At 35.7% G+C, this 24848-nt stretch overlaps 3 protein-coding genes and 1 pseudogene across 3 annotated transcripts; 1 reads left to right on the forward strand and 3 right to left on the reverse strand.

Annotated features, from left to right (window-relative positions):
- Nucleotides 1–222: 222 nt before the first annotated feature.
- LOC126697334 (uncharacterized) lies at nucleotides 223–4175 on the reverse strand (annotated as a pseudogene).
- A 3796-nt stretch (nucleotides 4176–7971) lies between these two features.
- LOC126713256 (uncharacterized) lies at nucleotides 7972–9377 on the reverse strand. The gene has a single exon (XM_050412962.1). The coding sequence runs from the start codon at nucleotides 9266–9268 to the stop codon at nucleotides 8186–8188; it is 1083 nt and encodes a 360-aa protein (XP_050268919.1). The 5' UTR covers nucleotides 9269–9377; the 3' UTR covers nucleotides 7972–8185.
- Nucleotides 9378–12242: 2865 nt separating this feature from the next.
- Nucleotides 12243–16193, reverse strand: LOC126713258 (uncharacterized). The gene is made up of 7 exons (XM_050412963.1): nucleotides 15902–16193; nucleotides 15062–15208; nucleotides 14766–14864; nucleotides 14387–14578; nucleotides 14111–14230; nucleotides 13478–13549; nucleotides 12243–12765 (listed from the first exon to the last, which is right to left on the reverse strand). The coding sequence occupies exons 1-7, from the start codon at nucleotides 16157–16159 to the stop codon at nucleotides 12541–12543; spliced, it is 1113 nt and encodes a 370-aa protein (XP_050268920.1). The 5' UTR covers nucleotides 16160–16193; the 3' UTR covers nucleotides 12243–12540.
- A 3106-nt stretch (nucleotides 16194–19299) lies between these two features.
- On the forward strand, nucleotides 19300–21359 carry LOC126713259 (uncharacterized). The gene is made up of 3 exons (XM_050412964.1): nucleotides 19300–19758; nucleotides 20556–20928; nucleotides 21044–21359. Exons 1-3 carry the CDS (start codon nucleotides 19378–19380, stop codon nucleotides 21232–21234), a joined length of 945 nt encoding a protein of 314 aa, XP_050268921.1. The 5' UTR covers nucleotides 19300–19377; the 3' UTR covers nucleotides 21235–21359.
- The last annotated feature ends 3489 nt before the right edge of the window (nucleotides 21360–24848 follow it).

A 24848-nucleotide genomic window follows, 5' to 3' on the forward strand; every position in this document is an offset into this window, starting at 1 on the left:
CACATCATTTCAATCAAATATTCTAACATAATTCTTTGTTTCTCATGTTAGTTTTGGTGACAAATTAAACTTACCATGGCCCATGGCAGAAAGTCCGAAACTTGGAAATCTAGGATTTCTGAACCTTTTTATCCAAGAAATTACACACACAAAAACACAATAGCAAAAAAAATAAACTAGAAAACAAAGAACTGGGGGCCCTGATCATCATGTAGTCTGTGATCAATTCATCTTAAACCTTTTCACATCATCAACAGCGGCACTCCTAAAGAATCCCACATCAGCACCACCACACACCATACGATATCCACGTCTCGTAATTTATCAGGTCCATCATTTGGCATTGCACACCCAGCCAAGTAGGTCTCACTATCAGAATCCAACACAGCCTTCTCAGCAACCCTCATCACCTCCTTCCCTTTCTCATTCGCTGGGTCCCTCATCCACCCCATGCCGACACTCAAATCGAACGGTCCCATCATAACACAATCAAACCCTTCAACGGTCGCGATCTCCTTAATGTTCTTCACAGCTTCCATGGATTCAACCTGCAGCAGGCTAGTACAGTTGTTGCTTAATAACTTTATTTTTAAAAATTGTTTTGGTAATTACAATTGATTTAAAAAATATTTGGGGGATATACCTTTCCCATCTAGAAGTATTCTCATGAAGAAATAATTATACAAGAATAATAATCCATTTAGATTGAGGGAGAATGAGAAAGTGTAGAGTAGAGTAAATTTAGACAAAAATTATCTTCAATTCAATTTTGAGATATAATACCTCTAATTAATATGTGGTCCATTTAATAAGTTATGTGACTCTTGGACATTCAATAAGTTAGAGGGAAATTTTTTTTATTACTCTATTATAAACTAATATTTTAAGAGTATAATATCTAGCACTTTCCCATTGTACATAATAATATACAATAATTCTCACTAATTAAATTCAACGGAATCACTATTCAAGTATTCGTGTGAGAAAAGTTAGTATAAAATTATTATACCTTGGAATATTGCATAATGTTTCCCTTAGAGCATTTGCATTCGGAATGCCAATCCTATTCTATTTTACCATCTCAAAAACCTAATTTATCAATTATACAATACCATTTTACAATACACCCAACATCCCAACTTTTATTTTTCTATTCAACTCATTAAAAAATATATATATATATACTCCCCAATAAAATAATATAATCAAATCTCACTCTCACCCTTCTCCCCCATCTATTTATGTTTTCCTCACTATTTCTCTCTAAACTACCAATCACCACCAACTCTGCCACAAGAATCCCACCACCACCACCACCACCATGAAAAAACCCATCAAATACACCACCACAACAACAACCCACCCCACCACCACCATGCACAGAAACCCACATCTGCCCTTTGCCCTGACAACTAGAGACACCACCACATGCAAAGAAACCCACAAAAAATCAACGAAAAATCCATTCAGAACCCCATCAAAACCCATTGGAAGCTGATCTCCACGCCTCCACAGGCGTCGTCTCCATAACCACAGCCCCACGCAAGATCAATACCCAGCCATAAACCACGGCCCCACGCCACCACTGCACCACCATGGCCCAAAACTCACTCCCACACAAATCAAAACCCCACACCCACACCACCAGACCCCATTACAAATCACCCCACATCCCAGATCAACCCAGACCAAGCAAACCTAGCTCCAATCCAAACCCACCGGCCACAACTGATCCAAACCCACACCGATCCCAAACCCAAAATCCAAATACCAGCTCCAATCCAAACCCATCGGCCACAATTGATCCAAACCCATGCCAATCCCTAACCCAAAATCCAAAATCCACCAATCTCCACGATCCAAACCCACCAGCCACAACCGATCCAAACCCACACCACCACTTGACCCACAAAACCCAGAAACACCACAACAAAATCCGTCAGTCACCGACCATAAACCATAAGAACCCACAAACCACAAGAACCCAAATCGCAACCCACGGCCTCCGCTTCTTACCGACATGGAGGCCCAACCACCAGCACAAAGTGAGAGAGTGGGAGACGATAGAGCAAGACACAGAGAGAGGGAGATGAAATTCTGAGATGAGGAAAGAGAGTTGAGAAAGAAAGTGATACTAACGTAGAGGAGAGAGAAAGAATAAAAAGGATTAAAAAAATCAGTACAATAGTCTACAATACCATCATAAAAGTAAGACGGTATTGTAGCAGTATTGCAAAAATTATTGCAATTCTAAGCGTTTACAAGTCCGGGTGTTGGGGGGGGGGGGGGGTTGGGCTTTAATTCTAAATCTAGCATACATTTGGCATTTGGCAATCTGGATGTGAAGGCTCTTAAAGAGGCAAGAATTCTACTGAACATGAGCAATATTTCACCAAAACATTTATCTTCTCTGGTTGTCTTTTAAGAGATGAGTTCAGTATTACAAATTTTAAAAATATATATATTTTTAAATAACCTTCTTTTCTGGAAATTAAATTAAAAACTTGAATATTTTTATTTCGTAAAAAAAATAGAAATTATTTATTAAAAAAAAAAAACACCTAGCACATAATCAACAACTCTTTCTCACACTTGTTTATATACTCTTCATCTGTTAGAGATATATTAGATGTATTAGCTCAATGTAATAGGTCCAAGCTCACTCCTACTTGTACTAGTAGTCTAGGATTTAGTTGCCTATATATACTCATGTTAGGGTTCATTGTAACACAAGTTATTGTACTACACTCTTACAAAATAAATATGTAGCCCATAAAGGATTCCTCCGTGGATGTAGGCCGACAAGGCTAAATTACGTAATTTTTGTGTTCTCATTGTTCCTATTTTGTGTTTTCTCTAACATATACAACATGGTATAACACATCGCATTGCTACTAATATATTTAACATCTTCCATACCATACTTGGAGGGTCTCAAACAGGATGGGCCGCCCCAGGTACTTCGTTTGGTGGGTACTGGTAATAGGAGACGGCTTTCTTGGCTAACTCTGGGTCGTCGATCACAGGAAACATGATGCCCTGTGGTCCTAAGTCGAGTGCTTTCTTGGCCCATTCTGCAGAACTCTCAGGGAGTCTGAGGATAGCTGGGGTTTGAATGGCAGCCAAGGCTTGAAGACAAGGAAGAGCTTCGGAGATGCCACCATGGCCGTGTTCCATGTCGACGACGACGAAGTCATAGCCTGCATGGCCTGCAATTTCAGCCAAGGTGGGAGAGAAACTAAGGAGGAAGAGACCGTAGAGGGGTTCTTCATTAGCTTTGTTTAGAAAAGCTTTGAGGGTTTTGGGTGTGTGTGAGGAGGCCAGATTGTGACTCTTTTCTTTGTTTAGTGAAATGTGGTGTGGTGTACAGTGGTGAGGTGCTATATATGTTGTAGTGAACTGTGTGTGTGAGCCGATAATGAATGGGAGGAATAGTGAACTATTGAGTGATGTTACGTACACAATCTTTTTAGTTTTTACTACATTTTGAAATTATACACCTTTTTTTTTACCTATTATAGTATTTCTCATTCAGTCATTTGAATTTGGCCTAGTATGTTTTACAATTTCAGTTTGTGAGGTAGAAACCGAGGCAGGCAAGACTAGATCACTTGAGAATAGGGATGGCAATTTTTATCCATATCCATGAACCTGCCCATGACCCACCTTATTTGGATAAGTCTTAACCCAACCCATTTAAATATTTGGGTTAAATGGGTAAAGAGTCATTTGGTTATTTAATTAGATGGGTCTAAATGGATATATCCACTAATACTCACTAAACCCATCTAAAATTTAAATTTAAATAAGCCCAAATACTTATTCTCAAAAAAAAAAAAAAAAAAAAAAAAAAACACCCAAATACGAGAATCTAAATTTCTCTTTCTCACGCTCCGCCAATTTCTCCAACCGCACCAGCTGACGAGACTTGGCATCCTCATTGCGCTCACCGTCTCTATCGCGTCGATCTCGATCTCGTTCCTGGTCTCTGTCACGGTCACAATCACGCCTGTCACAGTCACGATCACGATCACAGTCGCAGTCTCGGTCGCAATTGCGGTGGCGATTGGAATCGAAGGGTTTGTTGAGATCGTTACTGTTGTGGTGGTTATGGTTGTGGCTGTGGTTGTTGGAAGCAGAGAAGAGGAGGCTTTGACGGCTTTTGTTGATTTCATTGGTTTCTTTTTTACGGCGTTTTAGGGCTAAGGCTGCTTCTTGTTGAGATCGTTGTTGTTGTGCTAAGATCGTTCCGCTCTAGTTAGGAAAATTGGTTTCACGGCGGAGCTTGTGACGTTGATGACGGAAACATCTTCGATTAAACTACGTTTCATGGGCTGAGTTCTAGCTCTAAATGTGGACTATTAGGCTTTTTGAAAGTTTTGGGGTTCATGTTTGTTTAATTTTATGAAGAAAAAAAAAAAGAAGATTAAATTATATTTTGGATAAATTTTGATTTAAGTGTGCCTTTGGAAGAAGTTGATTTGCCTTTTGCTTTTTTTTTTTTCAATTTATTTATTTATTTATTTTTCAAATAATATAAATCTTAACTTATTAAAAAATGAGTTAGTTTTTAACTGCTCATTACACATTTAACATAAAATTTATCAAAAATTATATATATATATATATATATTATAAATATTATATAAAGAAGTTACCAGAAATTGCATAATCCAAAGGCACTCTTATAATTTTGATCTGAGTGATTGGCACTGTTTGTTTGAGAGAGAGAGAGAGACATCGCTTGGTTAAGTGCAACTAGTTTTAGAGAGGCCATATTGAGTTAAATGGGTGGGTTACTAATTAAATGGGTTGGACGGGTAATGAATAATTAATTTATATATAAACGGGTCATAAATGGATAAATGAATAATTACATACCCAACCCATTTATGACCCAACCCACCCATTTGCCACCCCTACTTGAGAATGAATACATTTTTTATGTCTAATAATAGGACCACTTATATTTTGCCGTCTGGGATACTCAGGATAAAAACATTGGTAATTGTTAATGCACACGCCTTATTGCACATACATACCGTAGTAACCGTACTCATAATTTATTTTTTAAAACTAAAATTGTGAAGTCTTGATTGATGTTCAAAAACTAAATACGTGTAATACAATGTGTAATAAGCAGTATGTAATAAACATTATCCGAACAACATTTTTATATGTTGCATTGGGATATATGAACCTCAATGAGTGGTGGGTTTGTGTGTGTATAAATATCTAGTTTTGCTCTTACACAATATTTTTCTTTGAGTAATGCGAAAAATGTCATTTTTTTTACTTCTTCTTCTTCTTTCTTTCTTTTTCTTTTTTTCACAATTGTTGTAATTAGTACATCATTTTCAAGATTTTACTCTCAACCACAGTTTATCACCGGCACCACTCTGGTTAATAGACCATGTCAACATAATAAAACCTTTGAGAAAAGTATGTATCTAGAATTGAAGTCCCCAAATGCCAAAAACACTCAAGTATGATAAATTAATTAGCCAATATTTGTGAAGATCAATTATCAGTTGCTTGGTTCAAAAAAAAAATTTCTCAGTTGCTATTCACAGTACTTTTTACAAACTTAAACAATAATACATCATCCAATATCAGCTTGTAGCAATAACTACTTATGTTAATGCAGGTAGTCTGATTCTGATTTGATAGCAATAACTACTTGTGTTAATGCAGGTAGTCTGATTCTGATTCATCAAATCCATTTGGACTATCAGAAATTTAAACTTTGCAGCTGGGTGTTCAGCACACATGGAAGCTTGAAGATTCACATATTGTGTGAATACCAATACCGACTCTGTTATGACCCGGTCTTGTCTGGAGGACACCTTTGGGATAAGTGATGAAGACTAGCTTGGTCTATATGATTAATAATATTAGGGACAGGAATTATCAATAAAAGAGCTTTCCTAATTTTTAGGAAGTGATAGGATAAATTTAGGAACCAAAATGATGCATATGAATAATCAGATCCACTTCAGTTATTATGACCTGGTCTTCCACCTTGACTTAACGAGTTTCTAGGTACCAAAATTATGCATATGAGTTATCATGTCTCTTAGATAAACTACTAGGATAACAAATAATCAAAAACATTGCCCTGCCAATTTTAACAATCTATAACGTACATCATGAATGTGCATTGAAAGGATGTAAAGTTTAAATCGTTGTCATAGCAAACAAGGTCATATATTAAGTTTAGACTATTTTAAGTGCAAATATAATATTTATAACAATAATGCTTATTATAAGAAAAGATAACTTCAAATAGAGTCGAGAAATTAAATGTGGTTAATATATAGATTAGGTATTGAAGTTGGAGGTAGCTTTTATTGAAAATGATCGTTTAAACTTGAAGAAATCGATAAATTGCTTGCAGCAGCAAAGGCAATTCATAAGTTAATGGAGATTAAAAAAGAAAAGTTAGATAAATTACATGTTTAAATCCTATTTCCTGGTAAATAATTCTTTTATGCAAATGCGTGTCCCATTAATGCAGCAGAGTTCGCAGAAACCAGAGTGGCTTCCCCATTAATGCAGCAGACCTATTGAATAATTCCCATAGTTTCTCAAAAAAGAAAAAAAAAATTAGGATCATTGAATTCAAAAGATTGAAAAAGTAAAAAGAGAAGGTTCAATCGAACCCGACTCACTAGGCAATTTGGGTTCAGAAGCACACCAGCCCGTTATCCTTCCACTGTTGAGAGCGGGAGGTTTTCGCTGCTCTGTGAAACCAGCCTCACGCTGTGCCCTCCACGCTAGGAACCACAAGACCCAGGCCTTCGCCCAAGTCACATGGTTCAACTCTCAACTTGGAGCGGGCGAGCCAGGAACTTGCGCCTACTGACCCTACTTAGTGAGTCAAATCATTGTTCCATCTCTCTGATACCCTCGCTCGAGTTACAAGCCAGCGCTACCCAGCTCGGTGCTCTAGGGAGCACGTGGTGCCTTTTATAAAGTTAGATGGTAGTTGTAATCTTAGCAGTGTGGGACAATAAACAAGAAAATTATTCAAGGGGTATGACAGCATATGACTGCCTATATGAACACTCATCCGAGTGGCAAAGTTCACCTGGATTCTTGAAATTTTGGTTGTTTGTGACAATTTTTGCTGTGCTTGAATGGTAAAGATACATTATTTCTCATCAGATTGTTACAGGATTACACTGCATGGTTAAAAGCTGAGCTACTTCAATACGGAGGAGAACACTTGAAGTTGTGAAATGATTTCAAATAGCTTTGATAAGTATGCGAGATGTGTATGCTAATGACCCCGAATTTTGAGACGAATCCAGTGATGCTCTGCACACATGGAAGCTTGAAGTTATACATATGGCTTTGGATACCTAACTTTGCAAACAAACTTCTAAACAGCTCCAGTGGGAAAGAGCACCATATTTTTGGTAGAAAGCAAATGTTGATGTTGCTTGGCTAAATGGTAATGGCACATTGCGGTGGTAGTGAGCAGTTATGTAGATGATTGCTTGAAAGCATGGATAAGAACGTTCTCAACTGTGTCTGCTTTAGTGGTTGAAACTCAAGGAGTTAGGAGTGCAGTAGGAGATGCTCTAACTGTAATGTATGTTGTAGACAGTCCCAAGAATAGATCCAACTGGTAAATAGCTCAAGTTGTAAAAGATATTTATGAGATCAAGTTAAAAGTGCAATCCTCTTTCAAACCCTCCTTCAAGTGTGGGTGAGTAGAGAATATAACAAAGCCGCACATGAAATGGCCAAATGGGCTACCAAATCTTGTTTTGGGAGCCTTTGTCTCTTGAATATTCTTCATGTTGGCTGGCTATAGTTTGCTTCTTTGACTAACAACTCCTAATATTGATTCCTAATATTTTTTCAATATGCTAGTCCTAATATTTTCAATATGGACATTCTCGGCTCAGTTCAAATATTGAAAAATAAAGTAAAATAAAATAAAAAAGAGCATAAGACCTCCCAAAGTCCAAAGTCCAATCTCTTCATTTCTCCATAAGAAAATACCCAAGGGCCGGTGAAAATTACATCACTAATTCACTCCCTCTAGTCAATTGGCCAGACCAAGACTAATGAGAGAGAGAAAAAAAGAAACCCACCTCATACATTATTATTTACAAACAACCAAAAAGAAAACAAAAAACAAAAAACATCTAAAGTTCAGGCCCAAGCCCAGCCCTCATTCGCTCCAGTACTTCTCATCACCATCTTGACGATCCTCCTGCTCATCATCAGAGCCGTCCATCTCCAACCCCCTCTTAAACTTCTTCACATCCTCCACAGCCGCACTCCTAAACAGTCCCACATCGACTGCACCAGAAACCATATGGTACCCTCGTTTTCTAAGATCATCAGGTCCATCGTAAGGTAATGCGAACCCAGCCAAGTAGGCCCCACCATTCCCACCTTCACTATTCAACACAGCTCTCTCAGCTACTCTCAACATATCTTTGACTTTCTTGTTCCCTGGGTCCCACAAGTACCCCATACTAGCACTCAGATCCAACGGCCCCATTTGAACGCAGTCGACCCCATCAACGGCCGCGATTTCATCGACGTGTTTCACGCCTTCTACGGATTCCACCTGGCACATGATCAGCAACTCGTCCTCGTAGTTACTCAAATACCCTTCGTCGATTCCGTAGTTCGAAGCTCTGACGACGGTGTGGGCAGAACCTCGGACGCCACGTGGCGGGAACCGGCAATAAGAGACGGCTTCTTGGGCTTCGATTGGGCTTTCGATCATGGGAAACATGAGGCCTTGTGGGCCGAGATCGAGGGCTTTCTTGGCCCACGCAGCGGAGCTCTCTGGCAATCGTAGGATCGCTGGGGTGTTTGTTGCGGCGAGCGCGTGGAGACACGCGAGCGCTTCGGTGATGCCACCAGGACCGTGTTCCATGTCGAGGACTACGAAGTCGTAGCCGGAGAGACCGGCGATTTCGGCTAAGGTTGGGGAAAAGGTGAGGAGGAAGATACCGTACAAGGTCTCGTTGTTGTGGAGACGAGATTTGAGGTTTTTGAGGTTGTTGGTTGTGTTTGTGTTTAGGTTAGTGATTGTGGTGGTGGAGGAGTCTAGGGGGGAGAGATCTGAATGAGTAGTGGTGGGTTTGGATTTGAGAGGGGTTAAGGTTTTGAATGTTTGGGTTTTGAGGAATTTGGTGGAAATGTTGGAAGTGAAAGCCAAAGGCTTTGGATTTCTGAGAGTTGAGAGAGAGGAAATGGTGGTGGTTGTGGTGGAATAGCTGAGATTGAGAGAAGCCATGATTTGTGTCTTTGAGAGTTGAGACTTTGGATTCTCCCGTGAATGTTGAATTTAATTGAAGACTGAGGTTTTAGGAGAACCTCCTTTTTTTTCTTTTTTTTATTCTTTTTTTTTTAGGCGTGAAGAGAACTTTAAATGACTTTGACATAAAGTTCTAGTTTTAAAATAATTAAATAAGATTGTTTCAAAAAAAAAAAAAAAAAAAAAAAAGCATTCTCATCAATTCTCTCATAAAAAATGTCATTTTGACATACCAAAAACTTACTTTATTATTTTAGCACATTATTTTACAATATCTCATTTATCATATGTTTTATTCTTCCCCTCTATACATTAAAATAATATTTATACCATATTAAAATAATATATTAAACTCTTCCAACAACAACTCCTTCACCACTGTCGCAACAATGGCCACCAACAACCACTACCGCAACAACACCGATAGCCACCACCGACACAAACCCACATCCACCAACGCCACCTTTAAAAAAAAAAAAAAAAAAAAAAAAAAAATCCACAACTACCCAATAATCACCACCACAACCACCAAATTGACGCCACAACCACAGTACCACTACCACAACTAATCCACAACCCACCACATTCACAAACCTCAAAACCCATCCCAAATCAAACAAACCTACAGCTCAGGCGACGAGATCGGCTTCAGGCGGGAGACATCAGCAGCGAGATTGGTTTCAACAGCTTGAGGTGGCTTTAGGCGAGATCAGTTTCAGGCGACATGAGGATGAGAGAGGAAGAGAATGAGAGTGAAGAGGGAGCTGTGGAGGACGACTATGGCTCCGACGAGATCGACGACTTCAGCGAGATCAGCGGCAAGATTGGCAGTTTCGACGAGATCAGCAAGAGAGAACTCAAATGCAGAGAGAGAGAGAGAGAGAGAGAGTGAATATATGAGAGAGAACCCGGTGAATAAAAAAATAAAAAAAATAAAAATTTGGCATTGCTATCCGTACTGTCTCATATTTGAAATGGTACTGTAGCATGTTTCAAATTTTTGAAACATTTAGAACAGCTTATGAGGATTGAATAGTGGTGTTTGGTGTGTCAAATGCCAAATATTTGGCATTTGACACACCTGATGAGAATGCTTTTAGGATTTTACTCATGCGCATAAGGGCACACAATAAACTAATTTTGAAAAATATTTACGAAATTTTCTAATAAAACTTTTTTTAAAATAGATTTATTAATGTGTGTCCTAAAAGCATTCACATAAGTGGATGCAAATTTTCCATCTATTTTGCACAAAAAAAAGTTACTTTTTTCTATTTTATACACTCATTTTTACAAAACACCCACATCAATTTATCTATTCTACACATTTATTTAATAAAATATCCATTCTTTTACAATTTTTTATTATTCTCCCCCTCATCACCTCTCTCTCTCATAAACCCAATCCGAAACCCATTCAATCACCTCTCTCTCCCTTACCACCTCTCTCTCTCACAGACCTAATCCGCCTTTCTCTCACTTTCTCATCAACCAAATAATAATTACAATCCTCCATTTCATAATAAAATAACCACAAAACATCCTAACAACATTTCATTTTCACTTTCTCAGATTTTCTCACGAACCAAACACTTTCCCAGATTTCTCACAAACCAAACAACTCAAATTTAAGACAAATTAAACAAAATTTTCTCAAATCCTCCCACCTCCACCATCACCACCACACAAACCACCATGAACGACTGTGACAAATTTCCCAACCAACTCGTTCATCACCTCCTCCACAATGAATAGACCCATTCAAGACCCATTGAAGTTGTCGAAACCCAAACCCAGTCGCCTCAACAACTTCAGGGCCATAGAGACGTGGGTTTCGATGAAGCTAGCAGCACCAGTGACGAGGACGGTGAGGACGAAGTCGGTGAGGCTGGTGATAAGGACGGTGAGGATTAAAGCCAGAAGGAGAAGAGAGAAGAAAAAAGAAGCAGAGACAAAAGAGAGAAAAAATGAGAAAAACGGAGAGCAACCAGAGAGAGAGAGAGAGAGAGAGAGAGAGAGAAATTTAATAAAATAATAAATGCAGGTGCTATAGTAATCGTACATATATGCACGGTTACTGTAGCAATTATGTATTTATGCACATTTTTACACCTACTAATGTGGGTGTTTTTTTAGTCAAAATGTGTAAAATAAATGATTTTTTGCATTTTGTAAGACTTTGAGTGGATGCTCTAAGGGCACACATTAACTGGACCTTAATAATTAATAGTTCTTTTTTTTAAGTTAATAATTAATACTATTTGGACTACTATTTGACCCAAAAAAAAAAAAGTAATTGAACTACTAAACTAATTAAATTGTAAATTTTTTTTAGTAGGGTTATAAGAAATGGGAATCTACCTCACCTGTCATGTGTGCACGTGCATGGTGGACCCTTATGATCTGGGTGAAATCTGGGACAAAAGTGATCTTGTTTTTTAAGGTTACTGTAAAATTCGGGTTTTTTTTTTTTTTTTTTGGGAGAGAGAAAATTCGAATGTGTTGTACTCGCTATACTCGTATTGGCATTTTTCTAAGTTAACACCATTTTATTTTCATAAGCCGTGCAATCAATGTTTTTCTAAGTTTTACCCTTTTTTATCCATGTTTTTCCCTGAAAATGAAAATTAATATTACCTTTATAGCCATGCACTTGAACCTAAATAATGGCCAAAAGCTTTGGCAATTCTTAGCTAAAGAAAAAAAAAGAAGGCACAGCTTCCAGCATGACGAAACAAGGTCGTTCTGTCTTAATGCTTTGGTGGGTGCAACTTAGCTATGGCATTTGATAGTCCTTTCCTTTCAAGAGATAAAAGGAAAGGGACTTTACAAACTGCCTAATGTTTACGTTATGTAACAGCAACATGACAGCATCAGATTGTTAATTCCAGAAGAATAACAGCTCGTGCTAATACAAAATACGTGATTGAAGAAAATTCTGTTGAGAAGAGTATATCAAAAACATCTTTCTAAACGGGAAACGGATAAAAAGAAATCTACCAATCCGCTTCCAGTGTATTTTGACTCAGTATTTCAATATATAATCTTCCAAACAATCTTATATGGGAGAACCCCAGCTAAAACAAGATCTAAGAAGAACTATAGGAGCTACAAAACTAATGCCCTGAGGCACAAAATGGAAGAACGGTCATGAGCAATTGATATTGATTGTGCTAAAATTTAAAATGGCTGTAAAAATCTTGTTGTTCAAACTAACAATAACATAGACATAGCATATTGCTCTTCTTCAGTTAAAGCTTCAAAGCAGCCTTTGCCATGGCCAATGCACCCTCATAACTTTGATTTCCACCAATAAACCCACTCATATGGACGAAAACACAACCAGGGATACCTGCTTCCCTTGAGAGTTCATCATCCCTCAGACCTCGCCATTGAGAAGGGAGAGGCTTTCTGCTCTCGAAACTATCAGGAGATACTGCCACCGCCTGCACTCTCCAATGTTTGCTCCTGTCATCCTGGACATTATACAAGTATATTCAGAACTTTCCTCATGAAAAATATGCGATCGGGATTCGGGAGACATACCAGTAAACTTACATATAAATGAGTTTATATGAGATCTTGTAAATAAAACTGGTTAGTAACAGTATTTTTTATCTTGATGATAAACAGAGATTAATTTTAGTATAGGGGGGACAGGCCCCAATAGAGACCAAGAACAAAAGGCTGATAGTACTAGTTGACAAAAAATACACACTCTCTCCAGTCTTACAACACAGAACTACCACCATACTGAAGAGGGCATGCTTAAAACTTATCATAGCAACCTTCCATTTGAAGTAAATGCATTTCTTTCTTAACCACTGGGATCAAAGAACAGGAGTGCCCTAAAAAATTGGCTAAGATCAAGTAAACAAGTGTAATGTGTAGAAGAGCACTAGAATACTGACATTGCAAGTAAATTACCCAACTCTATTCACATACACATCCTCTCATGATTGACAATTTATTTCCTATGGAAAAATAGAAAAGATTTTCTTCTTTTAAGATCTTTAACTTCAAACTTTACTTTGAGAAGGAAAAAAAAAAAAAATATATATATATATATATATATATATAAAAGATTTACCATGATACCCAATCTATTTATAAACGAAACAACCACATCCATCTGAAGGATCCAAAAAAAAAAAAGGACAAAAATTGCAGAAGATAAATTATAAATACCTGATAGAGAACATATTTGACGGTGGGTTCAGTCTTCATCTCCTCCTCAAGCTCAAATAAGTGAAGCTTCCACTGTACGGGAAAAAAAATTATATATCAGATTAAAATCTTCATAACATCAAGTACATCATTGATGCGGACATTATAAATCACCATAATATAGCTGATATCCTAAGCAGCATACTTTTTTTCTTTTCTTTTTTTGAGAAACCAGCATACTTTTATTCAAGGAAAATGAAAAGCATATCATTTGCAAAAATCATTAAATCACTGTACCAACTACCAGATAAAAATAGGATACAAAATAAAAGAAGGGTCCTGTTAATGGATCATTTTGAGAAATTTTTTATACCACTTTCATAGGAAATATAAAAAGGTATCAAAAAAGTCAGTTTTTTTTTTCGCCATAAAAAGTTTCTAAAAATATTTCCTAAACCAATGCCCCATTAACTTTTCTCATAAAAGAATTAGATAAATTCAAACATATATAATAGAGAGGAGAGGAAAAAAAGGGGTATAGAAAAGATCAAACAAATGAAAGCATTTGATAGATATTATTCAACATGGGTATGAAGCAACTTTAAACTAACAATATTCCGTAGGCCCAAAAGAAGATAAGCATTGCCAACTTACAGGACAGAATGTAGTCAAAACCATAATTTCTCCACTAGGATCAATATCTTGTCTCGCTGTAAGACACTCCAATACAATTGATCGTGCTGGTAACCAGGATTTTGCATGATACCGAACACTCTGAAAAACCAAAAAAAAAATTGATATATATTTAAATGTTAGTTTTTTTTTACAAGTATATTTAAATGTTAGTTACTTGCAGGTCTCTGATAAGGAAATAAGTTAATGAAAAAGGAACAAAGTCATGCATATCCAGTGACTAAAAGAAATGCTCACATCTAAAAACTCACTGCCAGCCAAAGCCATTGCTCGCTGAAAAGCCTCATTCTCCTTCTCAGGCGATTGATCAGGTTCTATCCAATCCAAATTTAATCTTCCAACTCTTGAAGACAATTGTGTATTATTCACATATCTAGGAGGCTTGTCTGTATCATACCGATTTATCCCATTGTCAACAGCATCAATTGCCTGCAAGCATAAATAAGAATCTTAGGGAAATATCACTAAACACCAGTTTATGTTAATTGAACCAAAAAAAAAAAAAAAAAAAAAAACCTCACTCACTTGTCAGCAAATGACTACATTAGCCTAAACTGAGAAAGGAGTCAAAATTTGGGAATGGGAATAACCCTATCATACATGTAACATTTAGTACCTCCATGAAGCTCTTGTAGATGGCCAAAAATAATCGATGCACATTTGGATGCTCCTCATCAACTTGAAGCTCCTTAGCTATTATCTCCTTTCCAAAATGCTACACCCCCCCCCCCCCCCCCCCCACCCAAAAAAAAAAAAAAAAAACAAAAACAAAAGAAATACAAATTAGATTCTTAACCAACAAAAGACAAACCACAACCAAATCATCAGCACCAACAAAATTAAACCAAACCTAACACACTTTCAATTAGCACATACTAACTAACAATAACCATTGTTAAAACAAAGGATTACCTTGTAAACAAGACCGGCACTACTGAGCTTCGTTGAGAAGCCATGCCCAAAAACCTCATCAAACCCCTTCTGGTGATGATCATACCGATCCCGACTCGGATCATACACACCCCCAACATCAAGAACAGCATCAAGGCCCTCCAATACCTGCAAACTCAAAACTAACTCAAACATCACCCTCACATAGAGCCAGTCACTCATACATTACAAAGACCCCCATTTCCTCTATAATAGACAACCTCATAAAAAACTAGTAATTCTACAACAAGCCCAACTGAACAAAACTTCATCACCATCCATACAACACATCCACTACAAAAGAAAACTTTGAATGGAATTCAAGTTTTGATTTGGCTCAAATATGTGTTTGGTCTCTAAATTTTAGCCCATAAGCCCATGAGTGATTTTAGTCCCTACAGTTTAAAGTGATCACTTCTAGTTTTAGTAGAGCAAATACCGTGGCCAAACTAAAAATTGACACAACAATACTCCATAGGGGACTAAAATCGATCAGTTTAAGTTTGTTTGGAACTAAAAGCGTTCACTTTAAGTATTTTAGGGACCAAAAGTTATTACTTTAAACTCTAATAAGGATTAAAACCTCTCATAGACTAAAGCAGTGCATTTTGGCCTCTTGATTTTGAAGAAAGCAATGCTCTCCATTGATCTACTGAGTAAACGTTAAGCTCATGAAATTCACAATAAAAATCATATAACAGCAGATTAAACAAATAAATAAATAAATAAAAATGGAAACTTTTTCATTTTCTTTCTAATGGGGTTTTATTTTCCTTGGTTTTCTCGGGAAACAAACAGGGAAAGTGATGAAAGAAAACGAACCTGAGGGTCGCGAGAGCGAACGATTTCGGCGTTGGAAAACTTATCGGTGAGGCGAATCATGAAACAACCAAGGGCCTCGTCGCAGTGGAAGCTACCGTTGTGAGTGCCAACGCGCTTTAGGGGCGCGTGGTTGGGAGAACCGGCGGAAGAGAAAGCGGAAACCCTAGTAGCCATGAGAGGAAGAAGAAGAGGAGTGAAGTGGGTGTGGAAAGTGAAGAGTCTCTGGTTTAAGCCTCTGGTAATGGTTTGTGGCAGCATTGCCGAAACTTAAATAAGTTGTACAAGTTCTAAACTTATTAGATACGGTTCGCCCACGATAATACAAAGCAAACGTGTTGTTTATCAAAAAAAAAAAAAAAAAACAAAGCAAACGTGTTATGTCTTAGACAATTTTTTTTTCTTCTTCGCTCTTTTATTCCTTTTTTTTTTTTTTTCTTTTTTCTTTTTCGAAAATTTTGAAAATAAATGGTAAATCAAAAAAATATACAAATATTTGACATAAACTTTAATGTTTTTTATTTTTTAATTGATTTACAGGAAATATTTTTCTTAGTGGAGATTCATAATAGTATTTTTCTTTCTTTAATAGGAGGATGGATTTGAATATTAGATGTATTTCTTAAAAATATTAGGAGATGTCAATTGAATTATAAGACTCTTGAGTCTTGACTATTAAATTATTTTTCTTGGTCGGATTCACAAAGATTTTTGGGTATTATTTTTCTAAAATGTGTTAATTTTTATAAATTTCTTACTTTTTTTTTTTTTTGGAGAAATAAATATCTTACTTTTTGTATTCACAATTTGACTTTTAGTTAAACTCAATTGCACCTTAAACCCTTGAACCTTTGTTCTTTCCCTTCTTAGGAAGATTCAATTTTTAAAACTACACTTAAGTTGTAGTAGTGTCATCTACTTTTTGTTTGACCACTAAACCTTCTAACAAATAGGTCAAAAATCTTGTAGCACAAATGATATTTTTATTGTTTCCAACGAAGAGGTCTAGTGTTCAAATATTCCTTACCCAACTATCTAATTACTAATAACAAAAAGAGTCTGAATTTGGTAAGGATAAAGTGTAAAATCCATATTTTACACAATCCAATAAGAGATTGTTACATCAACATCTCAATAAACTCTTAGTTGGGTTGGATTTTCAAAATGAGTTTTATAATTGATTGGATATAGTTATGCCTATTCTTTAACATATAATAAGATGATATGGCAAATTGGAATTAGAGAGTATAAAACTTAAGTTTAATACCACATCCTTATAAAATTTAATCTCTAACCAAAAAAAAAAAACCTAATATTTTGCTTATTTCTTCCACGTGTCTACCAAACCAAATATTTTCACAATGTAATGTGATGTGCTATAATTAATTATAAAAATAAGGACAAATTACTAATTTGATCCTTCAATTATTGAAAAAGTTTAATCTAGTCCTTCAACTATTGGGTGTGTCAATTTAGTCCTTTAACCTTCAAAATTGAGTCAATTTATTCCTTATATGTCCTCTCAAATTAAATTTTAACATAATTAATAATTAAAATTAGCTTGATTGGAATAGGAATCTGAACATAGTGCTCGTAGCTCAAGGACACAAATATGTGCTAAATTACCATTATCCAGATTTTCCTACACATGATGCAACCTTAGAGGATCAACTATGATATGATCGTTAGCAAAAGTCCAAAGAGACGACAAAGTGCTATATGTTGGCATCAATTCCCAATGATAGAATTAGAGCATTAGCATTAGATGTTCTAAAAAATGTTATTTTAACACATTAACAAGTTATTATATCTATTTTAACACATCACTTTATAATAAACCCTATATCATACCTTCTATTCTTTCACCACTTTATTTAAATATATATTTTTTAATTCTGTTTATTATTATTTCTTTTTGTTCCCAAGTCCCAACGTCCATAGGAGAGAGCAAATTTGAGTAATGCCCTATCAGTCAACAAACAGCAGAGAGAGAAAAAAGTATGAATAAAAAAATCTAAAATATTAATAGCATATTTATCCGTACGATTCAAATTTTTCATTAAACTCCCATGTCATTACCAAAATTGCATGCAACAGATCCGTACGATTCTATTGTTAGAACGTTCATGTCTCATGAAGTGATTTTTTGTGTTTGGTGTGTTAAATGCTAAAAATTTAGCAGTTAGTAGACCTGATGCTAATGCTTAAGGGATAGTACTGACTTAGACATCATGTTGAGTCTAAAGGAAGGAGATGTTTGGTGAACAAGTCCATGCTGCTAGGTAAGACGTGAGCCTTTGAATGCTAAGATGATTAAGGGAACTTCAGTTCGAGATATTTGTCTAAAAATGATCCTATGTTTGAATAAAATGGAGATCTTAGGTGTCTAGATTGATCATGAGTTTTTGGTGGATATGATCCTCTAATCCTTGACATAATCATTTTAGTCAATTTAGATTGAATTACACAATAAATAAAATGTTTCGTACATTATATGAACTACTGTGTAGCTCCATTCATATGCACGGATACATTAAAAACAATAATAATTATATAGTTCAAATTATACATTCTTTTTTAGAAAAAGTTCAAATTATACATGGTATTAGTTTACACTTTTTTTGAACTATACATTTTTAAAACATGTAATGGTTTCTCATTATATATATATATATAATTTAGAATTTAATTGGTTTTAGATTCTTTAGTTTTTCACCCAATAATTCATTTGCCACAAAGATTAAAATCTTAGAAGGACATATGACGAAAAATTGAAATCCAATTTAGAATCTAATTAGATTTGGATTTTTCAATTTTTATACTCAATAATTCACTTGGTATAAAATTAAAAATCAAATGAGACACGTGTCACAAAATTAAAAATCCAATTAAAATCTAATTGGATTTTATATAAGCTTTTTTTGTTAATATATAGATTTGATGTATGAGCTTTGTGTAGCGAAAGATATCTTGAAAGCCAAGACTAGTATCAATCATGAGAATTGTATTTTAGTAACTTTGGTGTGGAATTTTAAGGAATTAAAAGATTTTTCTAGATATTTATAATAGCAAAGTGGATGGTAGGGGGTATTTGCATAATTCCAATATTTAAGAGAGGACATAGGTCTATTTTATAGTTTGGGGGATTGTGAATTACTAACAAATAAAATATCTATCTTTCCCATCAAAATATATATATAAATATATATATATATATATATATCATTTTTTTTTAACAGTTCCTTTATTACATACATTCTATTATTAATTATTACACATATATGAAAAATCAACTGAAATTATAACTTGAAATCAGATTTTCAACTCTAACTTTTATCATTTGAAAACATATTGAAACAAAAATAAATAAATAAAAAGGTTCAAATTTTAAGTTTGACTATCTTTCTGGCCGAAATATACACTCCAAACCGTTAAAAGGAGTAAAGGATAAACAAAGGCATTGGTTGAACTTGAACGCCATGCCCACCACAATCAAGCTCACTTTGGTTCCTTTTCCAAACCCCAAAACTCTTTCCCCAGTAACGCTTCCTATCACATCTCCAATCTCTCGCAGAGCCTGTTCAAGTTCAAGGCCTCGAATCCTAATAGTGAAATGCAACAACTCGGGCCAGAGAGAAGGTAGCGGTGGAAATCTGAAGGATGCACTGGCTGGTATGGTGGACAAGCAAGTAGGGGAGCTGTTGAACAGAGAAGAGAACAGGGTTTTGCTTGATGGGTTGGACAAGGCGTCACAGAGGGTAGAGATGGCCAAGAAAGAGCTAGCAGAGATTGAAAAACAAGAACTTGAAGCGAAGCAGATGAGGGATTACATTAACCAGCTTGAGAGCCAAGCTTCTGAGGTCTGTTACTTGCTAGTCTTATTATGCTTCATTGTTTTAATTATTGGAGGGCTTGTTATTGTTTCATTATGTTGAAGTAATGACAAATGATGTGAGAAATGGACATTTTGGATGATTTCATTATGTGGGTAATTTTGATTTAGACAATGTGTCATGTAATTATTTCATTAAGTTGAAGTAATGACTACTGATGTGAGAATTGGACGTTTTGGATGATTTCATTATGTGGGCAATTTTGATTCTAGACAATTTGTTGTGTTTTATGTTGTAAATTGGACAGATTCGAAAACCAGTCTGGATGGTGCTAAGTGCAAATTCAACTTTGACATTGTTGTGGGTGTCTTGTGGTTGTGGTAGTAAAACTAAAATCTACATGTAAAGAGCATTGGACAGTGAATGAAATTGTTTGAGTTTGTTTGCATATATAAGGTCTAGAAGAGGTTTTCATTGCAATTTTATGCTTTTGAAGAATTAGGACTGCTCTTTTGACATTTAGTTTGTCTTTGTAGTTAAATTTGTTGTGAGGTGAAGATGGAACAGTTTTGAAATTTCTTCTGAAAAGACGATTGTAAGTAGATGGTTCTGAAACAATATGATCTTGGTCTATCATCATAAACACATACATTTTGTTTCATGGGGATTTGTCCCTTCTTGCACCATAAGCAGGTGTAGGGAATGTGGCAAACTTCAATCTAACAAACTACCTACTTTCTTTGACAGCTCTTTGTTTGATTCCTTGATTTGAGTTATTGAGATGCTTCTTGTTGCTAATGGTTTTCAATGCGGTGCACACTAAGGTTGCAGAATGTCAAAGGCAAATATTAGAAGCAGGAGAAATGGTTGAAGAAGCAAAGCGCTCACTAGGGCTAAATGTGGATGGAATTGAAGATGGAGATGCTTTTTTGGAGAAAGAAAGCGAAGAAATTGACAGAAATGAGGAGAGAGTGGAGTCCGTAAAAGCAGCTTTGATTTCTGCACTTGTTGGCACCCTTGCGGGCCTGCCCATCTCTTTAACCCAAGCAACAAGCAGTTCAGAACTCATACTTCCTCTTACAATTAACTTTATCAGCTGCGCACTGTTTGGAGTAACATTTCGATACACAATAAGAAGGGACTTGGACAATAGCCAGCTTAAGACAGGGACATCTGCAGCTTTTGGATTTGTTAAAGGTATGTATATAGTTTTGAGTAAAAGGAACTTGTATGATTTTTCAAAACTTGATACTAAAGAGTTTAGACACCAGGTAGTTCAGGTTCTGATTTAAAAAATGAATTCACAATGCAGGTCTTGCCATGCTGGGTAGTGGACCACCTTTGGAACTAAATACTGGAAGCTTCTTATCACATGCTTTTGATGGAGCTGTATATGTGTCTGAGAATCTTTTCCTTTTTGTTTTTGCTTCTGTTGGTCTAGATTATTGTTTTAAGATGAAGCTACTTAGTCCTTTTCCTATCAAAAATTCAATTTCAAGGTAATGTCCATATATGCTAGATACCATATTTTGAAGATGGTTATACAATTGCTATATCAAACTTAAAAGCTATAATATGTAATATATGCGAAATTCGTGTCTTATAAAATGTGGCACCCATTCAGAATTCGCTGTAGTTGTGCTTTTGATTGTTGATGAGTTCTGTTTTCTCCAATTCAACCAAATATCTCACAAGTTGGATCCTAAGTGATACAATGATCTATAATTACAGTTTATTGCTAGATCGAAACTTTTGTTAGATGCAGCCAAAAGGTGTTCCTCTCTTTTCCGGTTTTCCTTCCCCTTTTGATTGAGGATCAAATCAATAACTGAAAAAGAAAATGTAGATAGTAAAGAATGCCTTGTGGAGTACGTGCTTAAGTGCTTTGATGCATCAGGCAAAGGACTGAACAGTGAGTGACTTCAACCAACTCTCACTACCATCTACAGTGAATAGCAAACTGAGCTGAATTTCATAAGCCAATGGCATACATAGGTTACTTGAAATGTAGCAAATAGTATGTCCCGGATAGATGTTGCCCAAATTCTAGCAATGTATTAAAGTAAAATAATAAGTCATTTCCACGATCATGAACTGCCCATTTTTATTGTAGCAAAATCCTCTGAACTCTTTCTGGCTTGAGACAATTGAACCTAGCCTCTTGGCTTGGAAGTTGGAATCCACTTCCAGCGTTTGGAAATGGAATGTTTTGGGGGTCAAAAATCAAAATAACTTAAGAATTTATAAACCAAATGGGTAAATTGAATTCTGATTACATGGTTGGAAACATTCTTTGACAGTGTCATTCCATCAACTTCCAGTACTTCACGGTTCCAACGTCCACTTTTTTTAGGAAAAGCATTTTCCATTATCTGCTACCATAATTTTTGTCACATATATGTAAGGGTGCGGTGAGCAAGAATTTCTGGGTGTCAAATAGGAATCACTTTCTTTGACTCCCCAGCCTTAACCATACACGGGGATCTGAGGGCTCAGTCCAACTCATAGTTGCTCCCAAGTCTTAAAAATAAACCCAAAACCCGGCAGCCCTGAGATTGGGCATAAAGTCTGTCACCTGAATAATTTCCACTAATAATAAGGCACTATGCCACTATTCTGTACACAGTTTACTTCAAAATTTAACCAGTAAATTTTTTTTTTTTTTTTTTGGATGAATAAATCAGTAAAATGTTACTGCACCATAATATTACATAAATTCAGTTAATAAACAATGAACCAAGCCCTTGAACCCTATTCAGTCCTCCAAAAAAAAGAATCAGAAGTGCAAGTTCTAATGTTACTGAAAATCATCCTATAATTTGCACCAGATTAGCCTTCAATTTGTCATCTAAATAATCTCGAAACCCTATTAGGGGGAGAAAAACAATTAATGCAACAAATTCTGTAAAGCTGCAGTCTATTATTAGCAGCGGCAGCAATGATGATAATGATGAAAATCTTTGATGAATATTGAATGACTTCATTCCCAGCAGTCAATATGAATTAACTTCATAATTGATAAATATTAAAAAGAATGTTGCTTCAGTGATTCTTGTGCTTTCAAATCCTCAATATCAAAGTTCCAGGCGCTAACTCCTCCTTGGTACTCTCTCTGATGGAGGCAAGACAGGACATTACCAACAATGATAAGAAAAAAAAAGGTAAAGTACTCATGCATTGAATTTTGAGTACAGATATCTCTGACCACTGAATGTAAGATGTTACCAATTTTTATCCATTCCAAAAAGTAACAATTTCCTGGATTTTATTACACTAATTCTAGTTTGAGCAAAAAAAACATATCTGACATAAAAGAGATTAATCCCTAGCATTTGAATGATCCACAAAGATTTAAAAAAAGAAAAAAAAAAAAGGGAAAAGAAAAAATGTAACATATCTTGTTCCTATAATCATTGTTATGAATTCCCATAAATAGTTAGAAAACAGACTAAAGCAGGATAAAAGAGCAAACTGCCAATAAGAAACATGAAGTATCTGGCATGCATCAACCAAGGGAAACCTCTCAATTGAAAAACCCTACACTCTAATAAAGATAATTTTCTCTGTTAAAATATTGTTACTCCTTTCTTTTTCAACAGTTTTCTTTGGATTAAGGGTCTTTAATAATCATTTAAAGAAAAATATGATGTACTTTCTTCCTCTGATCTAATGGCTACTCATGGATTTGGAATTTAGGATGGGCATGCTCAGGGAAACTCCTAAACAACGAACAAGACCTAAGATTCCCCAATGGTAATAAAGCTGCAAGAATATTCAAATAGGGGGCAGTTGTCACTGATAGTTACTGGATCATCTTTGTTGAGGCATTCACAAATGGACAGAATGAGAAAAGAAAGGAGGCGAGGTGGGGAACACAGTATTCTGAGAAGCCTTGAAATTATAGTTAAAAAATCAAGTCATTGTGGAATGCAAACACTTGGTCAGACCTATCAACTTAGTAAGGTGTGTTTAAGCACCTTACAACTCAGAAACAAAAACAATGAGTCCTCAAAATAGAATTCTTAAGAAATGCAAACAGTTGAATATGTAGCAAATACAGATAAAAAGAAAATATATTCCGCTAAATGCATCATGACCACAAGTAAACCAAATTTAAGTTCAAAATGAACTAATGTTTATGAGTATTACATGTGATATTGCCTCTTTTCTACTGGAAGGCAATTTCTTTACAGAGTTGCACTGCATCTTTAAGCTGCAAAATTAACCATAGCCATCAGAGAAGCGTACCATGACAAGTGAAAGTATGAAAGCTGAATCCCAGCATTATGATGGCTAAACTAAAGGGCTTTTACAGGATTACATGATTCCAAAGGGGTGACAAGTCAGCAAATAGTATAGAAAACAAGTGAAGTTTTCAGCATTGCAAACCAAACAGCAAGGGATGATTACCTCCTAGCTGAAGAATCAAAACTGAAACTTGGCTTATATAATGGTGTATGCTTGTGGATTAGTGCCTAATTATCAAATGGGTGGATCTCATCTAGACTTTGGGCTTATATAATGACTCAGTCATCGATTTTTATGCAGGGGATGTGAGCAATACCAAAATTACATGAACAATTAACCATATCAAAAGATACCAATGGCAGATTAAGAATTTCAATGCCTTTCCTTTCCTTTCAAAGTAATGTTAGTTTTGACATTCCAATGAACTACGAAATTTAAAAGGAAATAAAATCAAATTTCCATTCTAAGAGAATTAAAGCCATAACTAGCTTCTATTCATTTCAATTGATACAAATCCTTAAAATCAAATTGAAAATTGATGTCGTGCTTAACATAAATGAGATTTAATAATTCCAAAGAACTAGACAGGATGCTCATATAATTTACCAACAAAATATATACCAGTCACGATGATCCCTAAACATTATAAACTACCTTTGATAATGTTGGAATGTTGCTAAAGGCAAAGCCAGCAAAGAGACAATAATATTGTTCCAGGTTCAATGATCTATGACAGCTATGACCTATCCCGGCCATTTCGAACAGAGGAATATATTTTTACTCATTGTCAGTGTCTTAAGCCGGCATTTGAACCAACTAAATTCTATTGTTTTAGAGACAATATTATTGTATCTTCTTATTAAGCAGGC

The sequence above is a fragment of the Quercus robur genome, chromosome 2 (genome assembly GCF_932294415.1).
Source record: "Quercus robur chromosome 2, dhQueRobu3.1, whole genome shotgun sequence".
Lineage (NCBI taxonomy): Eukaryota > Viridiplantae > Streptophyta > Magnoliopsida > Fagales > Fagaceae > Quercus > Quercus robur.